At 44.5% G+C, this 27,167-nt stretch overlaps 1 protein-coding gene across 2 annotated transcripts in view; it reads right to left on the reverse strand.

The window, feature by feature from the left end:
* The window catches only part of Myo1d (myosin ID), a 276,692-nt gene that overhangs the window by 59,817 nt on the left and 189,708 nt on the right, over positions 1–27,167 (reverse strand). For both annotated transcript variants that reach the window (XM_087569948.1, NM_012983.2), the window contains 1 exon segment: positions 10,686–10,840. In XM_087569948.1, the coding sequence (XP_087426074.1) occupies positions 10,686–10,840 (155 nt within the window).

The following is a 27,167-nucleotide window of genomic DNA, read 5'->3' on the forward strand; positions in this document are numbered from 1 at the left end:
GAAAACCAAACAGCACAAGCCAGGGTGTTATCCGCTAATTATCGGGGTGAATTTAGGAATACCTCAGTAGCTCCATTTTGACCTACATGGAAAAGTTCAGTGCTCTGGCCTTTCAAAAGCTAATATGACTGTTCTAAATGTACATTATCTACCTGTGGAGAGGCTGAAAAGACGCGCTCTAGGATTTATTCTCTCCACAATGCTGGACACGTCACAAAGCAAACAAATAGCTTTGATCTGCACAAAAATGCCCTTAGAAACCCTCCGTCAGAAAGGCAGGTACAAAGGAGGAAGCCTGTGTACCTGCCCCCTAGAGGGAGCTCTATTTCAGAAGCGGCAGGCTCAGGGTCCACAGGCCCAGTGCAGAGGGAGAGAAGTGCAGTGTTCACAGGAGACAGCACTCGCTACTGTTTGATTTGGGCCCTGGCTTAGTCACACAGAAAACCTTTAGAAGTTCTCTCTGTGCTCGTTACCACAGATGGCTCTGAGCGTATGTATAAATAGCTTGAGTTTGTTATGTGGAAGCCTGCTATTTGTACATGGGGTTTCCGATCTGGGAAGGGGCAGGTGGGGCCCCACTGCAAACTTCTTAGAGTAGTAAAAACCACTGCTTATGAGCACTGACACCTCCTTCTGGTCCTTGGGTGGGCCCTGAGATTTTGTGACAAACAGATGTTACTGACAGGGTGGGCTCGTATGATTCCTCTGCCTAGTAGCATCTCTAATCTCTCTTACCCTCTATCCCCTTTCCCTCCAAACTCTCCCCTTATTCTGGCTGTTCTTTATAGCAGGTTAGAAGATATTTCCTTTGAACTTTATTTGAAATTAACTTTTAAAATCTGAGGATTAAGTGGTTTTATTTTAAAAAAATCTGCTTTTGCCTGTGCATGGTGGCATACACCTTTAATCTCAGCTTTCAGGACGCAGAGGCAGGAGGATCTCTGTGAGTTTGAGGGTAGCCTGGTTTACACACCAAGTTCTAGCATAGCTAGGACTACACAGAAAGATCCTGTCTCAAAACGAAACAAAACGAAACGAAACGAAACCAGACCAGACCAGACCAAATCAGACCAGACCAAACCAAACTAATCCAACCCAACCCAACCCAACAAAACAAGACAACAAAAACAAACCCCCAAACAACCATTTTTGTTGTCTCAGTGGCTTTAGCAAGTCAGCCATATTAAAATCTGATGTGCTTAGCCTGATTCCTTCCTATCAGCTATGAAGCCACTACCTCATAAACTTTGTTAAGTGTAGAGATTGGATTCCTGTGTTAGCAGCCTTGGTTGGGCCCTGCACCTTGCCTGTTGAGCAAATACTTTCAACAATGTCAATGCAGAGGACTCTAGGGAGCCCCTGACACAAGGAAGCTCACCACTGCTTTCTCATAATGGATGCACGCTGTTTAATTGCACGGAAATACCAGAGTCTACTTAACCACATAAAGTCTTAATGAACTTTCATATAGCGTTAATGTATTTACAATTTTTTTCAAAGATTTATTTATTTATTATATATAAGTACACCGTAGCTGTCTTCAGATACACCAGAAGAGGGCATCAGATACCATTACAGATGGTTGTGAGCCACCATGTGGTTGCTGGGATTTGAACTCAGGACCTCTGGAAGAGCAAGCAGTGCTCTTAACCTCTGAGCCATCTCTCCAGCCCCCTGTATTTACAATTTTTTATTTATTTATTTTTATTTATTTATTTATTTATTTATTTACTTATTTTTTTTGGAGCTGGGAACCGAACCCAGGGCCTTGTGCTTGCTAGGCAAGCGCTCTACCACTGAGCCAAATCCCCAACCCTACAATTTTTTAAAAGGATTTATTTATTATAATATACAGTGTTCTGCCTGCATGTATATCTACAGATCAGAAGAGGGCACCAGATCGTATTATAGATGGTTGTGAGCCATCATGTGGTTGTTGGGAATTGAACTCAGGCCCTCTGGAAGAGCAGCCAATGCTCTTAACCTCTGAGTCGGCTCTTCAGCTCCCGTATTCACAATTTTAAAAAATGCTATACCATTTTATCTTTCCTGACTAGGATCATTTTTACTTTGTGTGTGTCTGTGTGTACATGTATGCTTGTCCATACCTGCACATTTTAGAGGACCATGTGTACACTAGAGGTTGATGTCAGGTTTTTCTTCTGCTGTTTTCCACCTCGTTTTCTGAGACGGGACCTCTCAATGACTGGAGTTTGCTAGCCAGCTAGCAAGACATGGGATCTGCCCATTTCTATCTGTAGCACATGCCTCAGGAGCTGGCTTTGAGAGGGATCAGAAACCAGGTTCTAAAGCTTGCATAGCCAGCACTTTATCTAGTAAGCCACCTCTCCAGTCCACTTCTGCTCTTCCTTCACTCACTACTCACTTCACCTCCGAGCACTCCTACCTGGGTATACCTCATCCTCTCTCAAAACTAGTCCTCTCTGTATTGAAGACTATGATACGCTAAAAACAGCCATTTCTCTGGTCACAGTGACTGCCATTGGATAGGCACCCTACCCACACTGTGACAGTCTCACTGCCTTGGCTACTGGGAACTGGGATTCCTGGATAATAGACCTGAGATTATGCCCTTACTTACCCTGAGAATTATTTGCAGACATTTCCAGTCATATGGAAGGAGCCACTTGGGGGCAGTGAAGATGATAAACAGAAGATGAAAGATGGAGGTTGTGCCAGGTGTTGACAATCATAGTTGTCCCTCTGCCAGTGAATGCCAGGAGGGGATACACTTCCTGAGGTGTTGGATTGCTAAGCACAAATGACAGCTTGCTTGGGCATATAAGTTTTGAGCCCTAACTTTTCCCTCTCAAAACACTGAGGATGCTGCTCAGGGGATTAAGATATTTTCTGCTGATGGGAAAGCAATCGTATTTTTTTGTCCTTTGTAAGGGCCTCTCTCCACATTCCTAGTTGTGGACAGACACACACACAGATACACACACACACTCACACATACATACCCACAAATACATACACACACAGACACACACACACACAGACACACACACAGACACAGACACACACACACACTCTCACATATACAATGTTAATTCTTAAATTCAAAGCACCTTTATGATAACACACAGCTATTCACTAGCTCTCCACATAAAATACTTGGAGTATAGAAAAGTTTTAAATGAATAGGTTTTACAGAGTAGATACTTTCCTGGAAGGTGCATCTTCTTTCATATGCTTGTCTGTTGTAGCTATGGCAACCTGTCAATTATAAGTCCAATCTAAATTTCAGAGAGGTTAAAATTAAACACACACAGGTGGATCTGAGGACCCAGAATCACCTTTGCTCCAGAATCCTTTCAAGCACACTGCCATTTGAATGTAAGCTTTTGCTCTCAGCCCTCTCTGATATTTTCTAAATCACTGCTCTCGGGACCGGAGAGATGGCTCAGAGGTTAAAGACACTTGCTGCCTTTTCAGGGACTCAGGGTCTGTTCCTAGTGTCATGTCAGGTGGCTCAGATCACCTAGAACTCCTGTTCCAGGGACACTGGCCTCCTCTCGCACTTGCAGCACATGTGGAAATGGCCCCTCTCACCATACATACCACATAGTTAAAAGAATAAAGCATCGTCTCTTCTATATCCTGCCTTATCATTATTTTTCCAATCTATGTTGTTTCATCAACTGCTGTTTTCAGTCTTTCACAGCGACTTAATATCTCTAAAATCTCTGGCTTGACTTGACTACCTGAACATTTTTAGCTGTTTCTTGGCCAGGGTTTCCATTCCGCTCCGTAAGAGTTTCTAGGATGTGAGTTTCCTGCTATCATCCTTTTGTGAAATAGGCTTTTCTTGGAGCTCTTATGTATAGCTCTCCTGCTGGTAGTATCTGTCTTTATAGGCTTCAGAGCGAAGGAGACATCCCCAGCCCTGGGGTCCTCACATGAAAGGGGGCACGTGGTGCCTTCGGGCTCCTCTTCCAGTCCACCTGTCTGTAGTTAGAATCCCCAGCTCGGCCCTTCAGCAGGGGAGCGGGCGCATGTGCACAGCCGTCAGTGAGCTTTTAGTCTTTTACTTATTAAGAAACTGCTGATGTGAGCAGGAATCTACATCCTGCTTCCTCGTCAGCTCACTGACAAGGAGAGTCTGAAATTATGTCTAGTTGTTTAGTTGTTAAAGAAGAGTGAACGAGAAGCTGCAGCTCTCAGCACATCACATACCCTCAGCTCTTCCAGCGCATAAACTTTAGTTGCTGACTTTATATCTTGAAATTCCTAATCACTTGGTCTCTGAATACATCACATTACTTAGAGCTATCCTGTGAACAGTACAGGGAAGGAGGTGCTCACAAAGGGAAGGGCACTGTAAAGGGATTCTTCCTGTCTGTCAACATTTTCTGGTAGGCAAGGTACGGATGTCTGTGAGGAAGGGCCAGAGGCACGGAGTGCCAGCTGGCACTCATTCATGGCAGTTAACTACTTAACAGCTTTCAGCTAGTATTTACAGAGGCCCTTCCACCAGCCAGGCTCGGCTTAAAACACAGGACTGTTGTGAAGAGCAGAAGCAAAGCCTCTGTTCCATGGACTCGTATGCCAGCCAGAGTACGCACAGTAAGGACACACAGGGAAGGTATGTTTCGTCAGACGCAGGTAAAAGCCTGTGTATGAGGGGAATTCAGGCAGGGCAGGGGAGAAGACTGTGCAGTGTGGGGAGGGCGGCTAACTGTAAGGCAGCCAGGGAAGGCCAATAGGGTAACAGGAGCACAAGGGAGGGCCATCTCTGTCACTGGGTAAGTGGTGAGTAGAATTTCCAATTTATATACACACTGAGGACAGCCCCTCCTCCTCCCCAGTTTCCATACGCATCTCTACTGGCAGTAGAGGAATGTGACCCATGACCACTCACTCTTAAACCCTATTCCTTCAGTAATTATAATTCTAAGTAGCCCAAGATGACCATGGTGACATGTTCCTGTAGTCCTAACACTCGAGAGGGTGACACAGGATGAAGACCGTAAATTGGAGACCAACTTGGGCTACATGGCAAGGCCTGGGGGATGGAAGGAAGTACTCGTATACTTCACTGACACCGGTCAAAATTAATGAATTAAACACTAGGCATAGTGCGCATGCCTTGAGTCCCAGCACTTGGGCGGCAGGTGGACCTCTGTGAGGTTGAGGGTAGCTTGGTTTACATAATGAGCTCCACGACAGAGCTATGTAGTGAGGCCCTGTCTTGAAGAAACAAAGGACTGGCAATCTGGTTATTTTTAAGTGGGTTAATTTTGCTTGTAGATTTTTAGTTGGAATATAAATTACATTGCTGAGTATCCAGGTATTTGGGGGAAGCAGTCTAGAAATGCCTAACAAAGACCATGCAAATGCTTCCCAAGGAGTGGGGAGGTACAGGGAATAGCTGGAGGGGCTGGGCAGGGATGGAGTGGGGGAGGGAGTGAGGGTCAGGAGCTGAGGCCCTGGGATGTGACATTCTTCTGTTTCCTCCACCATAGTCAGAAGGTACTTTTCTCCTGGCCACTCACCTGTCCTACCTGGGAAGTGACAGTCTACTTATAGTTTTGATGGAGAGTTAGAGAGAGAGAGAGAGAGAGAGAGAGAGAGAGAGAGAGAGAGAGATTGATTCAGCAACGGTGCCCCTTCACTGATGTGGCTTTTGAGAAGCAAGGCAGCAGAGGCACTAACTTCTGCTTTCACTGTAGACACAGAACAGGAAAAAGGAAATTTCCATGCCTGAGACTGGGGTTTCCAGCATCCAGACAGGCAAATGCCTGGACAGCTGCTTAGGGCAGATGGGTCCTTTGACAGCTTAATATTGCAGTTTTTGGTGACTTCTTCGTTAGGAAGGGCCAACAAGACACCATCTGTTTACTGATGAGCAGAATCCTGACTACCGGCAGGTAGTCACTGCTGAGTGAAACCCACACTAAGAGGCAGGTTCATCGTATCTGATGCCTGTGAGCAGACTGCTGTGGCTGACCTTGCCTCCTCAGCCTCAGAAAGGCAGCTTCCCTGCGTCCCTGTGTCGTGGGAGACTGGGAACAGCAGTAACACCAGGAGGATCATGATACAGAAATGTCATAACACATCCTTTGCTTAAGGTTCTTTTGTTCTAACTTTCTAATCAGGAAAAGGAGCAGACGAAGGAATTCAGAGCCATTTATGAAACACTAAAAACAGGCTGCTACCTAGTAACTGAGGAAGTGTGGTAGCATATTCACTACAGAAGGATGGCAGTCAGCCGCCTCAGTGCTGTCGCTCTCCCAGGGCCGAGGTGTTCCTTCTCCAGAGGCAGTTGCCTATTTCCTGCACAGCTTTTGGTATAGTTACATGTGTGTCTACTTATACCTGTAGCTGTACAGTTGGTGCTTCAAGATATACAGAGCATATCACCCCAGTAAGGACGGCGCAACAAAAGGTGTCTATACTATAATGCAGATTTAGGAAGAGGAGGGGGGTGCCCCACATGCTGGGATAATAGGCATGTCCACCATGTCCAGCTTCCCGTGTGGATTGTAACACAGATGCAGAGTTTGTCTCTATGAGGAGATATCTGTGTCTACACACATGGTGGCTAGCCACACACACCATTCCGACCGTGCCTCATCCTCCTACTTTAGAAATGGCTTTGTGCCAGTAGGGTACTCCTGTTGTTCTACTGGTTTTTATGTGAAAATAAAGGCACTGAGAAGTCCTGCAGGAGGCAAACCTCATGGCTTCGCTGGCATATCCCAAATACACTTGACTTTAGAGATTTCTCATCTGTGGACTCTAGCTGGACTAGCCGGCATGCTTCTGTCAGATGTTTCTGGGTAGCATCTGTTTGAATGGTTTATCCCTGAGCTGTACTGGCTGTCTATTAAACAATTTTCTTTTTGTGCATGTTTGAATATTGGGAATTGAGACTGAGGCCCTGTGCTTACTGGGTATTTGCCTCACTACTGCACTCCATCCTTAGCCCTGAGTAATCTGAGTGTGACCTTTTGGAAAACACTTTATTAAAGACTATCTTCTGGGCAGGGGAAAGCTTGTGCTTAACCCATGTGAGCCCACTGACCCAGATGCTTTAGGACACACGAAACACAGGTGGCGCATGTTTGAGGGAGGGGGCAGGGTGAGTGGGCACTGCAGGAGGTGAAAGAAAGTCTTATCCCCTGAACTGTGGTTGGTGTGGGACTCCCATGGACGTGCCAGGAACTGAATGGCTTAAGCTCCCCAAGAAGACGGTGATGGAGATCAATTTACTGAATTGACTTGGGCCTTGTTCTTATGCCTTCTCTCTCAAGTTAACTCATAAATGTTTGAAGTGGTGGGTTGTATATTCTTGGCATTTGTATCTTTGGTAATCTTTGGAATGTCAGACATGAATTCTATCTCACTGGATGTGAAATTTTTGTGTTCTTATAAATAGTCATGAGATCTGCCCCAGGATATTGTCTATGGAAGCAGGTGGGCTTAGCTTTGAAGACTTACTGGACAGTATCTGCTAGAGAAGCACTGTTCCTAGGGCCAATGTTTATGTCTCTTCCTGAGGCAAGATCTCTGAGTTCTGACACAAATTTCTGTGACTGTGGGGGGTGCCCAGTTTGCCTTGATAGAACCTTGTCCCCGTCTCCTGGGTGCCATTCCCTAGCTGTGCGGTTTCCCTCATCACATACTCATTAGCTCTTTGGGAGTGCTTAGGGGGTCTTATGAGATCTCTAGAGGTCCGTGTGCATCTCATCTCTGGTGCTTTCGTCTTCAGACTTGCTGGCCTAGCGTCCTCAGGCTGCCCCATGGGCCCATAGCCTCAGGAGAATACTCTACCTGGGTCCCCTGTGTGCACCATGGCTCTGCCCACCTATAGCAGGAACTACCTGACTTTGCCTCATGTAAAACATTTTTTTTCCTGTATTGTTTATTTCTGTTGTTGTTTAAGCACAGAAATAGGGGTGTAGAGGTCTAGTCCCGGCCACCCCACCTTGGTTCTCTCTCTCTTTTTATTGTTTCTTCTTTTTTTTTCCCCCTTGAGACAGGGTCTTTTTGTCTCTGATTGGTCAGGAACTCACCACATTCAGTAGGCTGGCCTTGAATCATAGAAGTCTGCCTGTCTCTGCCTCCTGGGTGCTGGGATTAAAGGTGTGTGACATTATGCCTGCTCTCTTGATCCTCCGTCTGTGTGTGGTGAGTGCTGACAGGGATGTGCCACCATGCCTAGCCTTTCCTGCTTCTTATCCATATACAAGGCTTATTCCTCACCTCCCCCTCTATCTGCCTTTGCCAATTTTCCCTGGCTGTTTCCTGGTTGTTGCTGAAGGGTAGCCCTTGGGGACACCCAGCTAAATGGTTCTGTGATTTCTATTGGGTTGGGGCCTCCCGCCAGTCTTCTGCACAGGGTTACCCTTCCCCACCCTTCCCTCAGCAGTATGTGTTCTTTGTCACTGGGCTCTGTATGACTTGTAGGTCACAGGCCTGCTGTATGGTGGCCCTGTGACCACTTCTGTTCAGCTCTGATCTGCAGCTATCAGTCTGCTTTTGTTTCTTCCCTTTTCCCAGCCCTGCGCTTACTCATTTTGGGTGTTACCCGATAGTGGGAGGTACAGCATCTTATGAAACCGTAGTTTTGTCTTCTATCGGAAGTACTTTTCTCTCCTGCAGTCTGGTGAGTACACAGGTAGAGCTGAGCTTCCAAGCGGACTTGCCTCCTGTGTTCTCAGGGTACATACAGCCTCACTGCCCTATGGGCTGACTGCCGTGCAGTTTCGAACCATGTTCCCTCCGACTTCTGACTTTAAAACGTCTCAGAATGTGCTTAGGGAAAATCTAAAGATAAAGAGTTGTAAAGAACCCAATCCCTGTCCCTTGATTAACTCAGAGACAGTTAGAAGTAGGAGGCCTACACCTCGGAACAATCTGCACACTGCAGGAGAGCCACAGCTGGGTTCCAGGGCCCTCCTGGCAGGGCTGGGGGGGGGGGAAGAGACCTTTACTGCCAGCTGGGATTTACTAAACAAGAACTAAGACGGAGACAGGGACACTTCAATCCCTCAGGCAAGACAACTGTACTCAATAGTACAAGTCTCAACTCCGACAACAAGCTATGTTCATTCTATTGTCCATACCCTGGCATGGCTAAATATTTACAGGAAGACATGCTTGCTCATTCGAGTTAGGGATATTTACTGCAGACGCCTCCATCACAACCTTTCATTCCGAACCCTTTGAAGGCTTAGCTTTACAGATGTTGGGCAGATGCAAGAAATCAATCTGGGACCCCAGCCTGGTGCCACCAACACAAGGAAGGGCCAGGCCCTTCCTTCTCAGCTACTGCCACACACGATAACTGTCTCTGGGAATGCTCCCACAGACACTCAGCAGAGGGCTTTACTGAAGTCTTGGGGATCAATCCCTCAGTCCAGTCAAGCAGACAATATGGATGAACCATCATAAAGCCTACCAGGTGACCACTAAGCATAATTTATAAGACATATAAATATATAAAGATTCATTTTGATTTAGAATAGAAAACAAACCAAGACTGTTTACATTATACCATATACATTTATCAGCAAAATAATGACAGTAGACTCTGTGGACATGGGTATAACACCAGCAGGGAGCTCTGAGCATTTCTAAGAACATGGAAATGTCTTTCAGGAAGAAAAGGAACTGCCACCTGTACCATTTGCCACCATTGATTTCATAGCATGACCTTGTTCATTTTCACATCAAGATGGGGTGGGGCGGGGTTGGGGGGAAAGCACACCATGATGAGAACATAAACTCAGGAGGGGACACCGCCCCAATACTCCATGACCACTTACAGCAAAGAAAACTTCATCTCCAACATTTCAACAAATAACTTGATAAACGACTTCTCTGTTTAAAAGTATTTACTGACTCGTTCCTACCACTGGGGGAGGGGAAGTGTCCTGTGGTCCATATCTATAATTTTAATTTTATTATTTTTATGTGTATGTGATGAGTGTTTTGCCTGCATTGTATGTCTTTGCACTATAAAAGTGTGTATTGCCCACACAGGCCAGAAGGTGTCAGATCTCCTGGAATTGGAGTTACGAATGGTTGTAAGCCTCTGGGGACTGAGAACTGAACCTGTGTCCTCTGGAAGAGTAGCCAGTGCGCTTCACTGCTGAGCCATCTCTCCAGCCTATATGATTGTTCCAACTTCCCGTGCCCTTTCCCCCAGATGCCATCCTGCTTTAAAATGACTTTCTCAGAATATGCTGTTTTCTGTCCTGACTGACTCTATAACAATTTCCCCCTGTCCTGGGAATTTCCTCAACCTCTATGAACCCTCATGCTATCTTAAGTCTGCCTTCTAACTGGTTTATAGCCATGGCAGACACACTAACTGATCATATTTGGGATAAATGTGCAATGGTGGCCATAAGAATATAAAGTAATTTCTTCCATTGTTTGGATTGAATTACATTACATTTGGATTGGCAGCAATGAAATAACCACAAGGGAAATCTCTCATTGTTGACAAAGCTAGATACTGGAAAAGTATCCTAGTCTTGAAATAAGTCTGGATGCTAATTTTACCTTCTGTGAAAAAGATGCTTTAGTTTGTCCTTGTGGAGGAAAACAACAGTATATTCACATTGGCATGAGCCAAGTTCAGTGGTAAGTGTGATCAAACATTTCGTGTATTTAAAACTTGTCTTTTAGCTACAAAAATAAAATTTTACCTCTTGAAATGATTCACCAGGACTCCAACAAGTTCTCCAATCCGGCTCTCATGGGTCGGCTGTTTGCTGAAGAGGCAGACGATGAGGTCTTTGTTGTCTTTTGTGTGGAACACTACAAGCTGGTCCTTTCCATTGGACACACTCAGGCCAGTCAACTGCAAAGAGGGGCACACAGGGCGTTAGCTATCCCTGGAAGGACGGGTTAAATCCGGCTATGGCAACATGCTGAGGACGTTCGCCTTTATCAAGTTTCATGGAATAAGGAGACAAAAACAAAAAACAATAAAGGTAAGAAATAATGTGATTGGAAATCAAGGTAACAAGATGACGATTCTTTCAGAAGATGAATAAAACTGGCAAGCTTCTAGCTTAAGAGACAAAGGTGGAGAGACATTATTGCCAGGGTTAGGAACATAAGGGGGTCTATCAGCACAGACCACAATGACGTCAATATAAAAAGGGATTATTTGACCATCTCTGGGTCCAGAGTACTCAGCAACTCAAACCAAACAATTCCTTGAAAGCACTGAATCCCCCTCTCTTCTCCAAATAGTCTGACTGGTCTGTATCTATTGAAGAGATTAAATCTCCTAAATATTTCCAGAAAAATCCTAGGCCCAGATGATTTCATTGGTGAACTATCCCATACATCTAAAGAAATACCATCAATTCTCCATATCTCTTCGAAAAAATAGAAGGGAACACATCTAACTCATTTTAAGAATCATCGTTCTGACACACAATAATAGATAGCATAAGAAAATAATAAACTGATGTTCTCTATGAACTAGGACATAAAACCATCAGCAAACTGAACTTAATAACATATCTGAAAAATACACAATGAAGCAAAAATAAAACAAAACAAAAATAAAATACCTGGCCCTACAATGACTTTTTAAAAGCTAAAATATTTAGAAATCTAAAAAAGTGTTTGTTAGGACCTACATATTGCAAACTACTAAATACTGATAAAGTCAAATTACAATACAGATGAAAAAAGACCCTAAAAAATGAAAAGAAAATGCAATTAGGGACTGGAAAATTTAGTACTGTTTAGATCCCAATTTTCTATAAACTGATTTACAGATGTAATAAATGTCGGACAAAATGTTTGGTTAAACATCAAAAAGCTGACCCTGCAGTGCATGTGGAAAGGCGAGGGAGCGAAAGCAGGCACAGCAATTTTGAAAAAGAAAAGCAAGGTTGGAAGACTATGTCGCTGACTTTAATGGTAACTACAGAGCAGAAGTCACCAGGACAACATAATCTGTGAAGAGGTGAAAACTAAGATCAGAAATACAGTCACACAACTATGACCAGTGCCTCGCCCACAAAGGTGCAAAGGTGACTCAGCAGAGAACAGACAATCTGGACAACCTGGGATATTTGGGCATCTATATTTCAACAGAAACAAGTGTTCATTCAAGTCTCAGCCCTCCCAACTCAATTCAAGAGGGACCAGAGGTCTAAACATAGAATGCTAACTATTAGACTTCTAGAAGAAAACTAATGATAAGAAATTACTGCACCGGGGTTGGGGATTTAGCTCAGTGGTAGAGCGCTTGCCTAGCAAGCGCAACGCCCTGGGTTCGGTCCCCAGCTCTGAAAAAAAGAATAAAAAAAAAATTACTGCACCCCCCCAAAAAAATTACTGCATCAAAGAAAGCATATGAACAACAAGTGAACATGGAGAGGTGTTTAACTTTTTTAGAAGATACAAATAAAACTCATAATGAGATATAGACCACAAACCTGCCTGAGAAAAATCAGAACACACACATAGACACAGACAGACAGACAGACAGACACATACCCACACCGCCACAAAACCTCAAACCTTTGTTAATACAAAAATTACATACAGGATTGCTTGTAGTAGCCCTATAATGACTCCAACAAATGTAATCAAATGCCTATTAATAGGTGAATGGATAAACAAACCAAGACACGTCTATAAACAATGCTGAGCATTGAGGAAGAACAAACTGATGGTGCAGATGATTCTATATCAAGCGTAAACATCAAAGGCGTTGTGTTCAGTGCAAGCAGTCAGTCTCCAGTGGTCACACACACGACTTCACTTCTAAGTTTTCTAGCATGATGGAGTCACTTTGTGCCCTGACCACTGTAGTGTTTACTACAATGTCTTAAGACTCACAGCATTTCCCACTGCAGGCAATGCTGATGTGCCACCCCTCACTGCCACTGGTGCCATCAGTGAGTGAGCAGCTAGCAGGGACCCGGCAGCTGTGACAGTGTGTGTGCTGGCACCAGGGCTGGATCTAGCAAAGAAAGAAACCTCACTGTCAGGGGAGTCAGTGCAGCAGATGCTGGAGGATATCGAGGCACAGAAGGCTCTTCAGTCGTAGATCTGGAAGGCTAGGGAGAATCCTCCGGTTTACAGAGGAGGAAAGCAGCGTTCAAGGTGCTCAGGTGATGTGTTGACCCAGAGACCCGAAATCAGGCTACGAACTGACTCACACTTGCAGGTATTTTTCCCTATCATACCCAGTTTAAATTCTTTCTTTTTGCTTTGCTTTTCTCCTTCCTTTCTTTCTTCCTTCCTCCCTCCCTCCCTCCCTCCTTCCCTCCTTTCTTTAAGTGCTGGGATCCATCTCAGAGTCCTCAGCCTGCTAGCAAGTACTCTACCACGGGGCTATACCCTCAGTCATATCACACGAAGCTTTTCCAAATACCACACATAAGTGAATGTAAGATTCACAAATTGTACTTCATGAAAATGTATTCATATGAGGTGAGCTCTCAGGTAGATTTTATTTGCTTATTTAGTGTGTGTGTGGGCACCCACGGCCACACAGTTTATGTGTGGAGGTCAGAAGTCAACGGGTGGGGGTTGGATCTCTCCTTCCACCGTGTGCATGTCAGGGATAGAGCTTAGGCCGTTGGCTTGGTGGCCAGTTCCTTTACCCACGGAGCCATTCCACCATGCCCTGGTGGTGGGGCATTTTAACAAATGTCAGGTCAGTGTTTGATGGAGAGCAGGGCAAACAGTTAAATAACTGGAAGTCCTTCACTAACTCCAGTACAAATGGCTGTCTGAGGCTAGGGGTAAGGCAGTATAGCAATTTCTCTGCCACTTAGACATACTGCATCCAGATGATTTTTGTATGATTAAGTTAAAAATATCATTTTCATTTGAAAAATATTTTTTTTTTTTTTTTTTTTTGGTTCTTTTTTTCGGAGCTGGGGATCGAACCCAGGGCCTTGCGCTTCCTAGGTAAGCGCTCTACCACTGAGCTAAATCCCCAGCCCCTTGAAAAATATTTTATGCCTATGATGCCTCACTCTCATTTGATTACTTTATTTGTGAGATCCAAAATTGAATTTGTGTAGCACTTCACAGGAAAGCTTGATTAAAACCTAATAAAATGAGAACTGGAGCAGCAGTAACCGCCAGCGATTTCCAGGCCCTGCGAGTACAGGGGCTGGCAAGAGCAGCTGAGGCAGCATGCTGCTGGGGGCCCCCCCTTGTGCTCACACAGAGGACCACTTCCCAGAATGCCCTCCCTTCCCCATCAGAGCTCCCCCCACCCCCGCCTCCTTCCCTATTTTTCTCTGAGGAGAGCTGCACCTCTGCAAGTGGGAATTCGTTCCTTCTCTGTGTGTTTAGGTATTACTGTGTGTCGAGTCCTGGTTCTCAAGAGAGAGACTGAAGCACTGAGCTTGCTCCACGACACAGGGAAAGATTAGGTCCTCCTGTCTGGAGGCAGACAAAGAACAGGAGAGAAAGTCTCCTGTTCTGGGAGGCCACCTGGTGAGTAGGAAGGCTGTGGGTTGGGAGGGATCTGTCTGTGAAACCCACTTCAGCCTTGCGCGATCTCAGATGTCCATGCAGTTTCCTGGGGCTCAACCTCCTGTGCTGCCAGCTCTCGGGCCAGCGGCACGGGGCTCTACTTTATTCTTGTGCCTCAGCGCCTCCAAATGCTGGGATCACAGGCGCTCTCAGGACGGGATGATGATTCTTACAGGACTTGGAAAGTTCTATCACGTGGAAAAATGTGGAAGCCATCCTGATTATTTAATTATTTAATTCTGATAGCAAGATTTGATGTTTCATGCTCTCTCTTATGGTCTTATATGAGTGCCCCTGAACCCCAACAATCCGATGTGAATATCATGAGTATAAATGGAAAAACCCAAATAATCAAGTTGAATCCACAACTGAAAGGTTGGCTTGCATTAGGAAAGCATCAGTAAAACTCAGTTGATGAGGAGGCCACATCTTTCTGCTATCTGCATGGCCTATGCTTGTCTAACTAGAGGGGCATTCCTTGAGCTCTGACTGGATAGCTTTCAATTCTTTAAGGCAAGCAAGCATACAATTGTAGATATGCGTCATTTTTATTTCATGATTCCTCATGTGTACAAATGACACCCTTTCTACAGCAAGTATTTATTACTAGCTCGTCCTTCTTATTGGTATAGCTTTTCCTAACTACTTGGTAGTCTTTGGCAATAAAGTGCTGTAGACAGAGGAGAAAACACATCTGCCTTCCTTGGAATTAGAGTATGAAAGGCCTCAGATCTGGTTGACTGTGGAGAACTCTACCTGGATCTTTTAATATAACTAAACCAAAAGGAGTTCATGTATGTGTGTATGTATCCATAACACATACACATAGGTGCCTTTGGAGGTCAGAAGAGAACCTCTTGGAGCTGGAGTTACAGGTAGGTGTGAAGTATATTATGGGGGTACTGGGAACAGAAATTTGGGTCCTCTGGAAGAGCAGTATGCATTCTTAACCTCTGAGCCATTCTTTTAGTCTGTAATGTATTAGTCTGTATTTTTAACCTATAAACATATGCCACCTATATCTTATTTTTATAAATAGCAGGTAAAAGAAATAATGGATTGGAAATTAGAAACATAACCCCACTTCTATACACCCTTAACAGGATTTTTAGAAATTGAGGTATAGGGGCTGCAGAGGTGGCTCGTCAGGTAGGAGTACTGGCTGCTCTTCTAGAGGGCCATGGTGGCTCAGAACTCTCTGCAACTCCAGCCCCAGAGGACCCAATGCCTCCTTCTGGCCTGCAAGGGTACTGCATACATATGTGCATAGACTCATTAAAAAAAGTTAGGCATTTAACTGCTGGTAGGAATGTAAATGTATTGCTATTATAGAAATCAAAATGGAGATTTCCCAAAAGAACAAAAGAGAACTACCAAATAATTCAGCAACAGTACTCCAGGCGCATACCTGAAGGAGAGAGACATGGCAGATACCTGCACAGCCAGGTTCACCGTGGCACTGTCCACAGCAGCCAAGCTGTGGAGCCAGCCTAGATCCCCATCAGCAGACAGATGGGCTAAAAGGTGGCAGATCTACTCAGTGGAATTTTGCTTGTTATGTCTCTTTCAGAAAAGTGATCAGGCCTGGAGATGATTATGTTAAGCAAGGCAGATTAAAGAAGGCAAAGATTGCATTTTTCTCTTATATATAGAACCCTAGATCTCTCCCATATGTGGAATCTAGATATGTATGATATGAAAATTGTGGGGGGACCAGTCAGGAAACAAAGGGGAGTGGTGGGAGGGAGAGGGGAAGGCAGGAGAGGAGAGAGGCAAATGAATATCATCCAAGCACATGTCTGAAAATGCCAGAATGTATTTTGTACGTTTGGTATATTCTAAACCTGAAGTACAAGTTAGAATACAATTTGCGTGTGTGTTGTATGTAACATGTAGTAACATTCATAGATCCTCAAGCATACAGATGGGAGATTCTGACACCAACATTAAGATGGGAAATAAACCTGCGCACCAGTGCGCTCTCCTGGCTGTTCTTCGCTTTCAGTCTTAGCTCTGGATCTGGATGGAACTGTGATTTGGGGACTTTGGGGATTTAGTGTTTTGAGGATGGGTGGGTGGGTGAGCATGAAATAGTCTCACTCTGTAGTGTAGCCAAGCTCAGACCTGTAACAGTCCCCCTCCTCCAGTGCATAGAGCAGCAGACTACAGATGCTCTAGCTGCTGTGCCCAGCTTTAAAAATTCATATGAGGGCTGGAGAGATGGCTCAGTGGTTAAGAGCACTGACTGCTCTTCCAGAGGTCCTGAGTTCAATTCCCAGCAACCACATGGTGGCTCACAACCATCTGTAATGGGATCTGATGCCCTCTTCAGGTGTGTCTGAAGAAAGCTACAGTGTACTTATATATAATAAATAAATAAATTAAAAAAAACCTCATATGGGCTACAAAGATGATTACTTAGACTGTTAAATCCAGGGGTCCACTGTAGTAATATTGAACGATCGCCCTATCCTCTATTTATAGACAAAGATTTTTTTTTAAAAAAATATTGATCTTCAGAAGGGCCTGGTAGACCCTGTCTCAAAATAAAATCACAAACAAACAAACAAATGCAAGCCTGGGAATGTAGTTTGGTGGGAGAACGCTTGCTTAGCATATGTAAGGCCGTATGCCCAATCCTCAGTATAGAAAATAAGCACATACATGGAGAAACTAATTTAGAATATTTGTATTAGTTCTTTGAAATTTGATAAAACAGTTTAGTCATCTTTACCCTCACTCCTCTTCCGACCTCTCTACCTTTCTCTGCTTCAGGTCCTTTTTTATAAAAATTCTCCACTGAGTTCAATTTGTGCTGACCATACACTGATAGGTGTGGGGCCATCCATTGGATAGGGTCAACCTTCCAGGCAACACACCCTTAAGGACTGTCTCTCCTTCCCCTGAAGCTGTCAGAATCTGTAAATCGCTCTTCAGTTAGGATGGGGGTTCACAGTCCTCCTCCCTCCGGGTCAGAATGCTGACCACGGCTGTGTAAGTTCACGAGTGCCACAGTCCTCTCTTATCTAGGAGACATGCTCCGCTCCTCCCTGACCTCTGGTTCTTCCAATCTTTCTGCTTCCTCTTCTATAGTGACCTGAGCCTTGGCAGGGGGTGCTGTCCCATCAGTGGCTGAGCGCTCCACTAACACATATTCTCTGCATTTTGATCAGTCCTGAGTTTCTTGCTAACTATTGTACAAGGAATTCTCAGATGAGTTCTGAGAGCTGTGCTAATCTCTGGCAAATTCTAATTTTTAGAGGTGATTATGCTGGTGGTCTTAAAGAAGCTATTTAAATTCTTACAGCAACAGAATGCAGCTTCTTTTTTCCCACAATTACCTTTGGCCTTAGTGCGCCATGCAGTGACTGGGCACTTGCCTTGCACGCTTGAGGTCCTGGGTTCAAACATTCACAACCACCAAAAGTGCTTGAAATTAAAGCTTGAAATTTAAGTTTGCAATTTAAGCTTGTTGGTTGCTGTAGCAGGCAGGGGACATAGTCTGGCGAGGGTCACTGTAACTGTCACTGTGTTTGTCTGTTTTCTTTCACAGTCCCCTTTCCCTTCCATGTCTTTATACCTCAACCTGATTGTATCCCCATGTGCATGTCAGACAAAACTGTGGGTCCTAGAAATAACAGCTGTAAAACTAAGAATTCTGTGAGTGAGCTCCAAGAAACTGCAGCTTTCTGAAGCACATGACTCACAGGTAAAGGCTCAGGTGCTTCATGACAAAAGACTAAATAACATGATAGGCTGGGTCACATTAACACATTCTCTCCTCAGGGACCACAGAGAACTTCCTGGGCCATCACTGTGTCTTGATTCCCTTTGAGGGGGTGGGGGAGTGACTGTTCCAGATTTGCTCTGTGGTCCTCTCATTGGGAGGACATCTCTCAGCTGGCTACAGTCCTCTCAGCACACACCCCAGAGGACCACAGTAACTTGCGCATTTCTGCCCTCCAGAGAGATGTGGGTGTTGATGAAATTGAAGTGGCCCTGGAGTTTCTCCAGGTCCTGCTTGTATTCTGAAATATACACTGTCTCTTGAATTTCCTATTCTCTACTTCATTTCTTCAGTTTGACTGCAGGGCTTTAACAATTATGCTCTTTTGATCTCAGCAAATTGATTTGGCTACTTCTCAATGGAGAACGTTCTGTTCATTCTGTCTTTCATCCGACACTTGGAAGACAGTTGGGCTGGCTCTTCACAGGATTCTGTGTGACCTCCCATCTCGCTCTCTCTCCCCTTTTCCTCCTTTTCTCCCGACTCTCACTCCTCTTGCTCCTGCCGTCCTGTCTCAGTAAGATTTAAATCCCAAATCCGATCGGTACTGTCTCATCATGGACATATCACACTGCTTAGGATAACTGAGAGTTGATCTTCTTGTAAACAACTAAGTACTCGTGCCCCGAGCCACTGTCTAAGCAAGCTGACTGTCCCCAGGTTACCACGTTGAGAGGAAGCCAAGTCTTACAGAGCACAGACATTCTGGGTCAGCAGCACTGGTACTGGGTCAGACAAACACGAGGGCTTCAGTGTTTCACACCCGTGTTTATCTTAATCTTTTCTCTATTGTAATAACATGTCACAGTACCACAGGCAAATGGTGATGGAACAAGGTTAACTGTGGCAGACAACTCTGGTGTATGGCTGAGGGACATATGTAGAGACATCCCCTTTGCTAACAGAATCCAGATGTGGGGCAGGATATCTTGTAGTGTATGTGTGAGTTCTTTGGTCTCTTTTTCTTCCAATATAGCCACCAGTCTTCAACAAGGTCTCTACTTTGAAAACCTTATCCAGTCACAATCACTTCCCAACCGCTCCACCTCCAGCCACATACTTTAAGTTTCTATCCTTATAGATGGTCACAACAGGGGTCCAGTCCCGCGTGGATCTCACAGGGGCAAGTGGCTCTCAGTGCACAGAAGCTGCTGAGAAGCGGCCTTAGCATTTCCCAACTAAAGCCCAAGGCACTATGCAGCAGAGGGGAACCGGCCCCACCGACCCTCCAAACTCAGTCCAAGGAATCTGTGAGCATGATAAGATGGTGATTTAATTATTTATTTCTCCTGGGTCTGGGTTGCTTTGTTACCTAGCAACAGTCACTGGAATAGAAATGCGGAGAGAAGAGGGGATGCCACTGTAACAGCGCTAACACAGTTGGCATAGGCTTTGGGAAGTGAGTAGGAGGTGGAAGAGAAGCCTCCTGGGGGACTCTGATGAGTTTCTAGGAGGTGTGAAGTGGAGGCTGCAAGGGAGGGAAGGAAAACAAGCCCTCAGACCAGAATCAAAAGGCATTGTGGTTAGGAAGGGGCAGGATGTGACAACACTGGCCTCAGTGAGGTGGTGGGGATAGAGAATGCAGCTAGCACGGGTGATGGTCCAGATAAGGAGGGTTTAGACAGAGTGGAGGGAATGCCGGCTGACTTCCTGCTATGAAAAAATGTAAGAGGAAACAGGAGATCCTAATAAAGAACTGTTCATCTTTCATGCAGTATTTAGAGGAAATAGAAAGAAGCCCGCAACTGCTGGGCTTCAAAATACAACTGTTCCTTATTCGAAGCTTCTCCAGATGGCAAATGATTCTTCAATTAAGAAATGGTTTCAGGGCAATGGATCAAATCCAGAGGAGGATTGTAAGATCCATTGTCGCAACCTCAGAAACATCTAAAGCATTGCTTCAAAGAGTCTTCCAGACATGAAAGACGCTGTAAAGGTCTTCAGGGCATGTCTTGTGAATTCTCTCTATTGACACCAGGGTTCTCAAGGACCTTGCTCACAGCAGCACAAGGAGTTTAAACATGGAGCAGCTAATTTAGCAGATTGCTGGCTGTGTTCCTGTCTCTCTGACAGAGTAGGCCATGCACAGTGGCTCTATCATGACTCACAGGAGTGGACTTAGATTTCAGACAGCACTAAAGGGATAGAAACCACACAACGCGCAGACACTTCTGAACCCCTCGTTTTTGTGGGTAGAAGGTTATGAGGGTGAGCTGCAAACACAGATGGCCATGGACAATGAACCCTCCATCTGCTTCCCCTTGAATGGGTGTCCATGGGGTCACTTCCTCACAGTCCATGGACAACTTCTGTTTAGTTCACTGATCTTAAAATGGAAGGAATGCTACTTAGGGAGTGGAACCTGGACTGAATTAAATGATTAAGATCTAGGCTTGAAACCTTATAATATCAGGGGACAGGACTTTGGGGGGAATCTTGGGAGGGAAAGAACACATTCATACACATACACACTGTCTCTCTCACATTCACACACACTTGGTTCTGAGCGTTGAGCCATATGTATAGTAGGCGAGTGCTGTGTTACTGAACTACATGGGACTACAGTACCAACCTTATGTTTTTTGAAAAATCGAGTGCTAGGCATTCAACCAGAGAAATGTATGCTGTTTTTTGATACAGGATTTTTCTGTGTAGCCTTGGCTGTGCAGGAACTCACTCTGTAGATCAGGCTAGCCTTAGAGAGCCACCTGCCTCTGCCTCTTGAGTACTGAGATTAAAGGCATGCGACACCACTGCCTGGCAACATTCTAAACAGAGAGATTTGAGTGATTTTTCTTTCTTTTTTTAAAGCAGAGGGTAGCTGTGGAGGATTTCAAACATGATTTTACAAATTCTTCACCACTTTTCTCATTAAATTGCTCTTTCTTTTGTATGAGGGCTATGGTATGAGGTACCTTTATGTAATAAAATACACCAACACGAGGCCGAGTGCCTTTTAACAGTAGTTCACAGACAGTTCCCCGAGTGCCCCCACTGAAGCCCACTGCCAGGAATGGTAGCACCAGTCTGTAATACAAGAAGCTAGGAGGCTAAGGCAGGAGGATTATGAGTTAAAAAGAAGGAGGAGGAGGAGGAGGAGGAGGAGGAAGAGGAAGAGGAGGAGGAGGAGGAAGAGGAAGAGGAGGAGGAGGAGGAAGAGGGGGAGGAGGAGGAAGAGGGGGAGGAGGAGGAAGAGGAAGAAGAGGAGGAGGAGGAGGAAGAGGAGGAGAAGAATTACTATTAAAAAAAGAAACCTGTGGACCTCTGTGCTTAGAGAAGCTAAGCATCTTGAGGCTTTAGAGATATTCCAGTGCCACTTCGCACTTCCAGCAAGTGCTGACCACTGGAATGAGTGAGCCTCCAACGACTTGAGTCCCTAACCTCTGAGATACTGGAGGCCCTGGATCCTGAGGAACAGAGATACACCATTTGCTTTGCCTGTTAGATTCCTGACTCAAGAAATGAGAACCATAAAATGTCTTGCTTCTACATATGAGATAGTTAAAATTTTTTAAAAATACTGTTTCATTATGTAGCCTCTGTTGGTCCGGAACTCACTATGTAAACCAGGCAGGCCTTAGACTCAAAAGCGATAAGTTGCCTCTGCCGCCTGAGTGCTGTATCGCATTTTAATTAACCTACTGTGTGTTTGTATGCGTCTATGGGAGGTCAGAGAAAACTTATGGCCCTGCGGGTTCTGAAGATTGAACTCAGGCTGTCAGTTTTCACAGCTGGCACCTTTACTGCTAAGCCAGCCCTGGGATAGTTTATTATCCATTAATTGTAACCAAAACATGCATGGTGGTTTGAATAGGTATGGCCCCCCATAGATTTATGTGTTTGAATGCTTGGCCATTGTAAGTGGCACTATTAGAAGGTGTTGGCCTTGATCTGTGTCATTGTGCAGGTGGGCTTTGAGGTCCCTTATGCTCAAGCTACACTGAGTATGGCACACGGTTCCCTTCTGCTGCCTGTGGATCAGATGTAGAACTCTATCTTTGAGAGCTACACTTCAGTCCCAATAGAGACATACTCATTTTATAAATATATTGTGGAAAGAATGTATAGTTATACCTAAGACTTAATTCCCTATTAAACAAAAAAAAATCCTCTTGATGAATTGTTTTTTAAATGTGGTTGGGGAAAAAAGGCCTCTATTTTGAAAATGTTTTCTACCTAAATTAAATAGAGCCAAGTAATTATTTTAGGAATAAAGTAATATTTTAGGAATTAAGCATTATAGTGGTGAAAATTAATTAGTGTGTTTTATAACACATACATCTTCAGGGATGCTGAAGTCCCAGGACCACACTCCTGGCCAATGTTCTCCAAAAATCATACCAATATATATATGAACTACCTGGCATTTTAATAGTGAAACAAAACCTATTATACAAAATAGGGGCCTTGGGCAATTAAAAATACAGTCTTAAAACCAACAGAACTGATTTTTTTTTAAAAAGATTTATTTATTTATTATATATAAGTACACTGTAGCTGTCTTCAGATACACCAGAAGAGGGCATCAGATCTCTTTACAGATGGTTGTGAGCCACCATGTGGTTGCTGGGAATTGAACTCAGGACCTCTGGAAGAGCAGTCGGGTGCTCTTAACCGCTGAGCCATCTCTCCAGCCCCCAGAACTGATTTTTATACACTAGTTCTTGCTAAGAATCTAGTAGTTCCGATCAATATTATTCAAGTCAACAAAACTAATGAGCTGATTAAAGGGCTGGGTTTACATCACTAACAAGGGCTTTCTACCTTTGATGTAACACCTTGATGTAAGCCCTCCAAAAAAAAAACTGCTCTGTAAGTTTCCAACCCTAACCCATCTCACTACACTGACTAAATACCAACTTCTGATTCTTCTATTTCACACATCCTGACAGACATCCAGGGCCCCGTCAAGAAGAATGTTTACAGCCTATACGTCATTCTCATGGCAAATGGGCTGCATGCTTTAGGAATGAAGTAATATCCATCCAGAGAGTGGCACAGTGTGAGCTGGCCTGCCATTGTCTCCTCTGTTCGTCCTTGGGTCCTTTTTCCTCGTGTGGAAAGGGCCTTTTTTATAGGAACCACATTGGGCTCTTTCCGTGTTTGATGTGAATGTCAAATTCCTTACTGGGAAGGCAGTTAGAGTCCAGTGGCTCTAGTCTAGATCTCATGTCTTCTTGATGGAATCCTCATACCTGCTCTTTGAGTAACGGAGCTATCTTATAACTTGGAATTTAGCAAAATAGCTCCATGGAAAACTGGAATTTTAATTTCAAAAAGGCTGCTCTGGGGAAATAGCTCTAGAAAGCACTTCGATGAGATTTTAAAGCCCAAGCCGTCCAGTGGGAGTCAGCTGTATTTCTGAGTGTCCTTGTGCTTTCGGCTTTCATGGCTTGCAACACGCCTGCCTATGGCAGATGGGCTCTCCTTTAATTACTGCCTCAGATTTATTGTTGTGGGTTTGGGAAACATATAATCAAATTCTCCACAAGGGTACACGAAGCAAGACGAATGGTCCAAGAGGGTACTTCTTTAGAACAAGCATGCAAAGCCAAGTGCTTAAGCCCTGTCACATCTATTTTGACTATTCAAACTTCTATTCTGACTGAGGCTCCTCTGGACCAGTGGTTCCCAAATGTGCCTGCACATTAGGAGCATTGGGGGTATTCTGATTTATTTCATTTGGGAAGCTTCCCAAGTGATTCTAATTGTATAAAACCGTAGATTTAGGTGAGGCTACTAAATAATTGGGTCTTAGATAATCAAATTATTATTTTACAAAGATAATTGTTTTGCTAATTGAATCTAGTTTAAAAATCTATTTTAAATGTATTTTTCCTTTGTCTTAAAATATCAACTTAATTAAGTTGCTTCCCATATTGGTCTTTGAATTGAAATTCTTTATCTTACCAATAATGACCTTCCAGCTGCAAAAGGATTAGGCACTCATTATTTTGAGTGCACTATTCTTCTCCTGCCATTGCCCACAAGTTGAATCTACGCACATTATTTCAGGCATGATGAGTAATTTCAACTGTATTCTGATCATTTTGGCTACTGTGCTATAAGATGGGTTTGTACTTGGCCTCCACCAGCCACACATTGGTGGAGATGCTTTACAACCTGTAGGAGAGGAATGGAATCTAATCCAGGACACACAGGAGGCTACAAACAAAACATTAACACATATGCATGTATTCAGGCATGCATATGGACATGCACACATGTGCACATACACACACATTGCTAGGAAGCTCTAGCAATGCTCTCTTCCTCGTCACCTGAGAATGGGGGTTTAATTTGCCTCACAGGAAGGATAACAAAATTATTTAAATTACTACATGGAGAACATTAATTAGTGTACACAGAAAATGATTTTTAAACTGATAATTTGAATGAAGAATGGCTCAGGAATCTCTTGTATCTTATTTCTTCTCTCTACTTCTGGTGTTAGAACATCCACAAGAGACGTTGCAAGAGTCCCCGAAATGGCTTTCCAGCTCTTGCCATTTCAGTCCAGAACATGCCACTTAAAATCTGTTAGTAAATAGTTCATGTAACACTTTAGGACAGTGGTTCTCAATCTGTGGGTTGTGACCCTTTTGGGAGTCACAGATCAGAGATCCTGTGTTTCAGATATTTATAACTCATAACAGAGGCAAAATTACAATTAATGAAGTAGCAACAAAATACTTTTATGGTTGGGGGTCACCACAGCAGGAGGAACTGTATTAAAGGGCCCCAGCATTAGGAAGGTTGAGAAGCATTGGGTTAAGAACTTGGAAAAAGCACAGGGTGATGTGGTGCACACCTGTAATCCCAGTGCTTTGGAGGCAAAGGTGGTCGATCTCTTGAGTTCCAGGCCAGCCTGGTCTACAGAGTGAGTTCCAAAACAGCCAGGACTACAGAGAAAAACCATCTCAAGAAAAACAAACAAACAAACAAACAAACAAACACACTTGGAAAAGAGTGTTGGAAAGGTGGCTGTTGAGAGCACTGGTTGCTCTTCCAGCTGACCCACGTTTGAGTCCCAGCACCTACGTGGTGGCTGACAACTCTAACTCTAGTTCTAGGGGATCTGGTGCTGCTTTCTGGCCTCCATGGGCATGAGGCGCACACATGGTGCAGACACACACACACAGGCAAAACACCCATAAACACAAAGATAAAAGAAATCTTAAAAAAAAAAAAAAGAAAATGGAGCTGCAGATATGACTCAGTGATCAAGAGCACTGGCTGTCCTTCCAGAGGATACAGGGTCAATTCCCAGCACACACATGGGGACTCACAACCATCTGTAACTCCAGTTCCAGGGGGTCCAATGTTCTCTTCTGGCCTCATCATACATCAGGCATGCATGTGGTGCAGAGACATATATGCAGGCAAAATGTCCATGCACACTTTATGTGAATAAAGTATAAAAAGGAGGGGCTGGGGATTTAGCTCAGTGGTAGAGCGCTTACCTAGGAAGCGCAGGTCCCTGGGTTCGATCCCCAGCTCCGAAAAAAAGAACCAAAAAAAAAAAAAAAAAGGAGAAAAAATTGGAAATAAATACCTATGTCCATCATAGAAAGCACACAAGAGCTGGTGTATACCTGTGGACCTCTGAAACCCTCCTCACCTCCAAAGCTATTTTTCTCTCTTCCCTGTGTCCTTGGACACTCAGTCCTTGTTGAGCATCAGTTTCAGCATTTGATGATGTAGTGTAGTGACGGGTCTTCCCAGCCTGTGGCTTAGCCGCTCAGCTGTGGTGTCTTGTTATAGCAACAGAACCCACTAAGACAGACTCCACCCTAGACAATTCTCCAGACAGATGAGTGCCATTGGGCTTCTCACTTCACATTCTCCAGACCACACAAACACAGCCAGTTTAAGACATCCTTTCTCGCACCTTTGTTTTTCCCTCTACACTGCCCATCTTGGTGAGGAATTGGGACCACTCTCTACCAGGCATCTCGAAGGAAACTTCTGCCTTGTGACTCTTCTCAATGCTCGCTGCCTCCGAGTCATTTCTGCACTCCGAGTATCTTTTCTTCTTTTCACAATTTATTTCCATTCTCTCCTCCTCTTTTCTTTGTGTGTGTGTGTGTGTGCGCGCGTGTGTGTGCGTGCGCACATGTTCGTTCCCGTGTGCTCAGTTGCCTACATAGGCCAGAAGAAAACACACAATCCCCTGAAGTTGGAGCCACCAAACATGTGTGTTGGGAACTAAACTTGGGTTCTCTGGAAGAGCAGCAAATACTCTCAAGCACTGAGCCATCTTGATAGCCCCCTGAGTAGCTCTTGAACCACCACTCGATTCCCTTTCCTGTCCTTGTATGAGTTCAAGCTCTTGTACTTTCTCAAGTTGCCACAGCAGTGGCCTCTTAACTGCTTTCCCTGTCTCCAGTCTTACCCTGTCCAGTTCAACAGCAACTATTTATTGCTGTATGGAAGGAGGGGTTCCAGGGTTAAAGTCCACTTCCTAGTGGGGACATGGGGGAGAAAGATTTTAGACAACCATATAATATGTCTGTCAGGTGGTATGAGGAAGAATCCTAAGAAAGGCCCTGATGGAGAGCACGTTGGTGAAAGCATCATTTGGAGTATGCATTGAGGGAATTCGTGAGGGGCCCACATGGTTGTCTGAGAGGACCCTCAGTGAGGACAGACAGGAGGGGCAGAGAGCAGCCAGTGAGGCCCTGAATGCTGGCTTTCTCTTGTTCCTGACTTCCCAGGGTTGTGAGTTTACGAGGGAACAGTTTATGATTGCTGAGCACTTTAGCCACACAGAGAGAACTATGCTGTGGACCTCACAGTGCTACTTCAGAGGCGCTTACATGCACCTACTAAGCGTGCTGTTTTTTGACCACAACCTGTACATTCCCACATACCCTAA

This window comes from Rattus norvegicus, chromosome 10, assembly GCF_021556685.1.
Source record: "Rattus norvegicus strain SHRSP/BbbUtx chromosome 10, alternate assembly SHRSP_T2T, whole genome shotgun sequence".
Classification (NCBI taxonomy): Eukaryota; Metazoa; Chordata; class Mammalia; order Rodentia; family Muridae; genus Rattus; species Rattus norvegicus.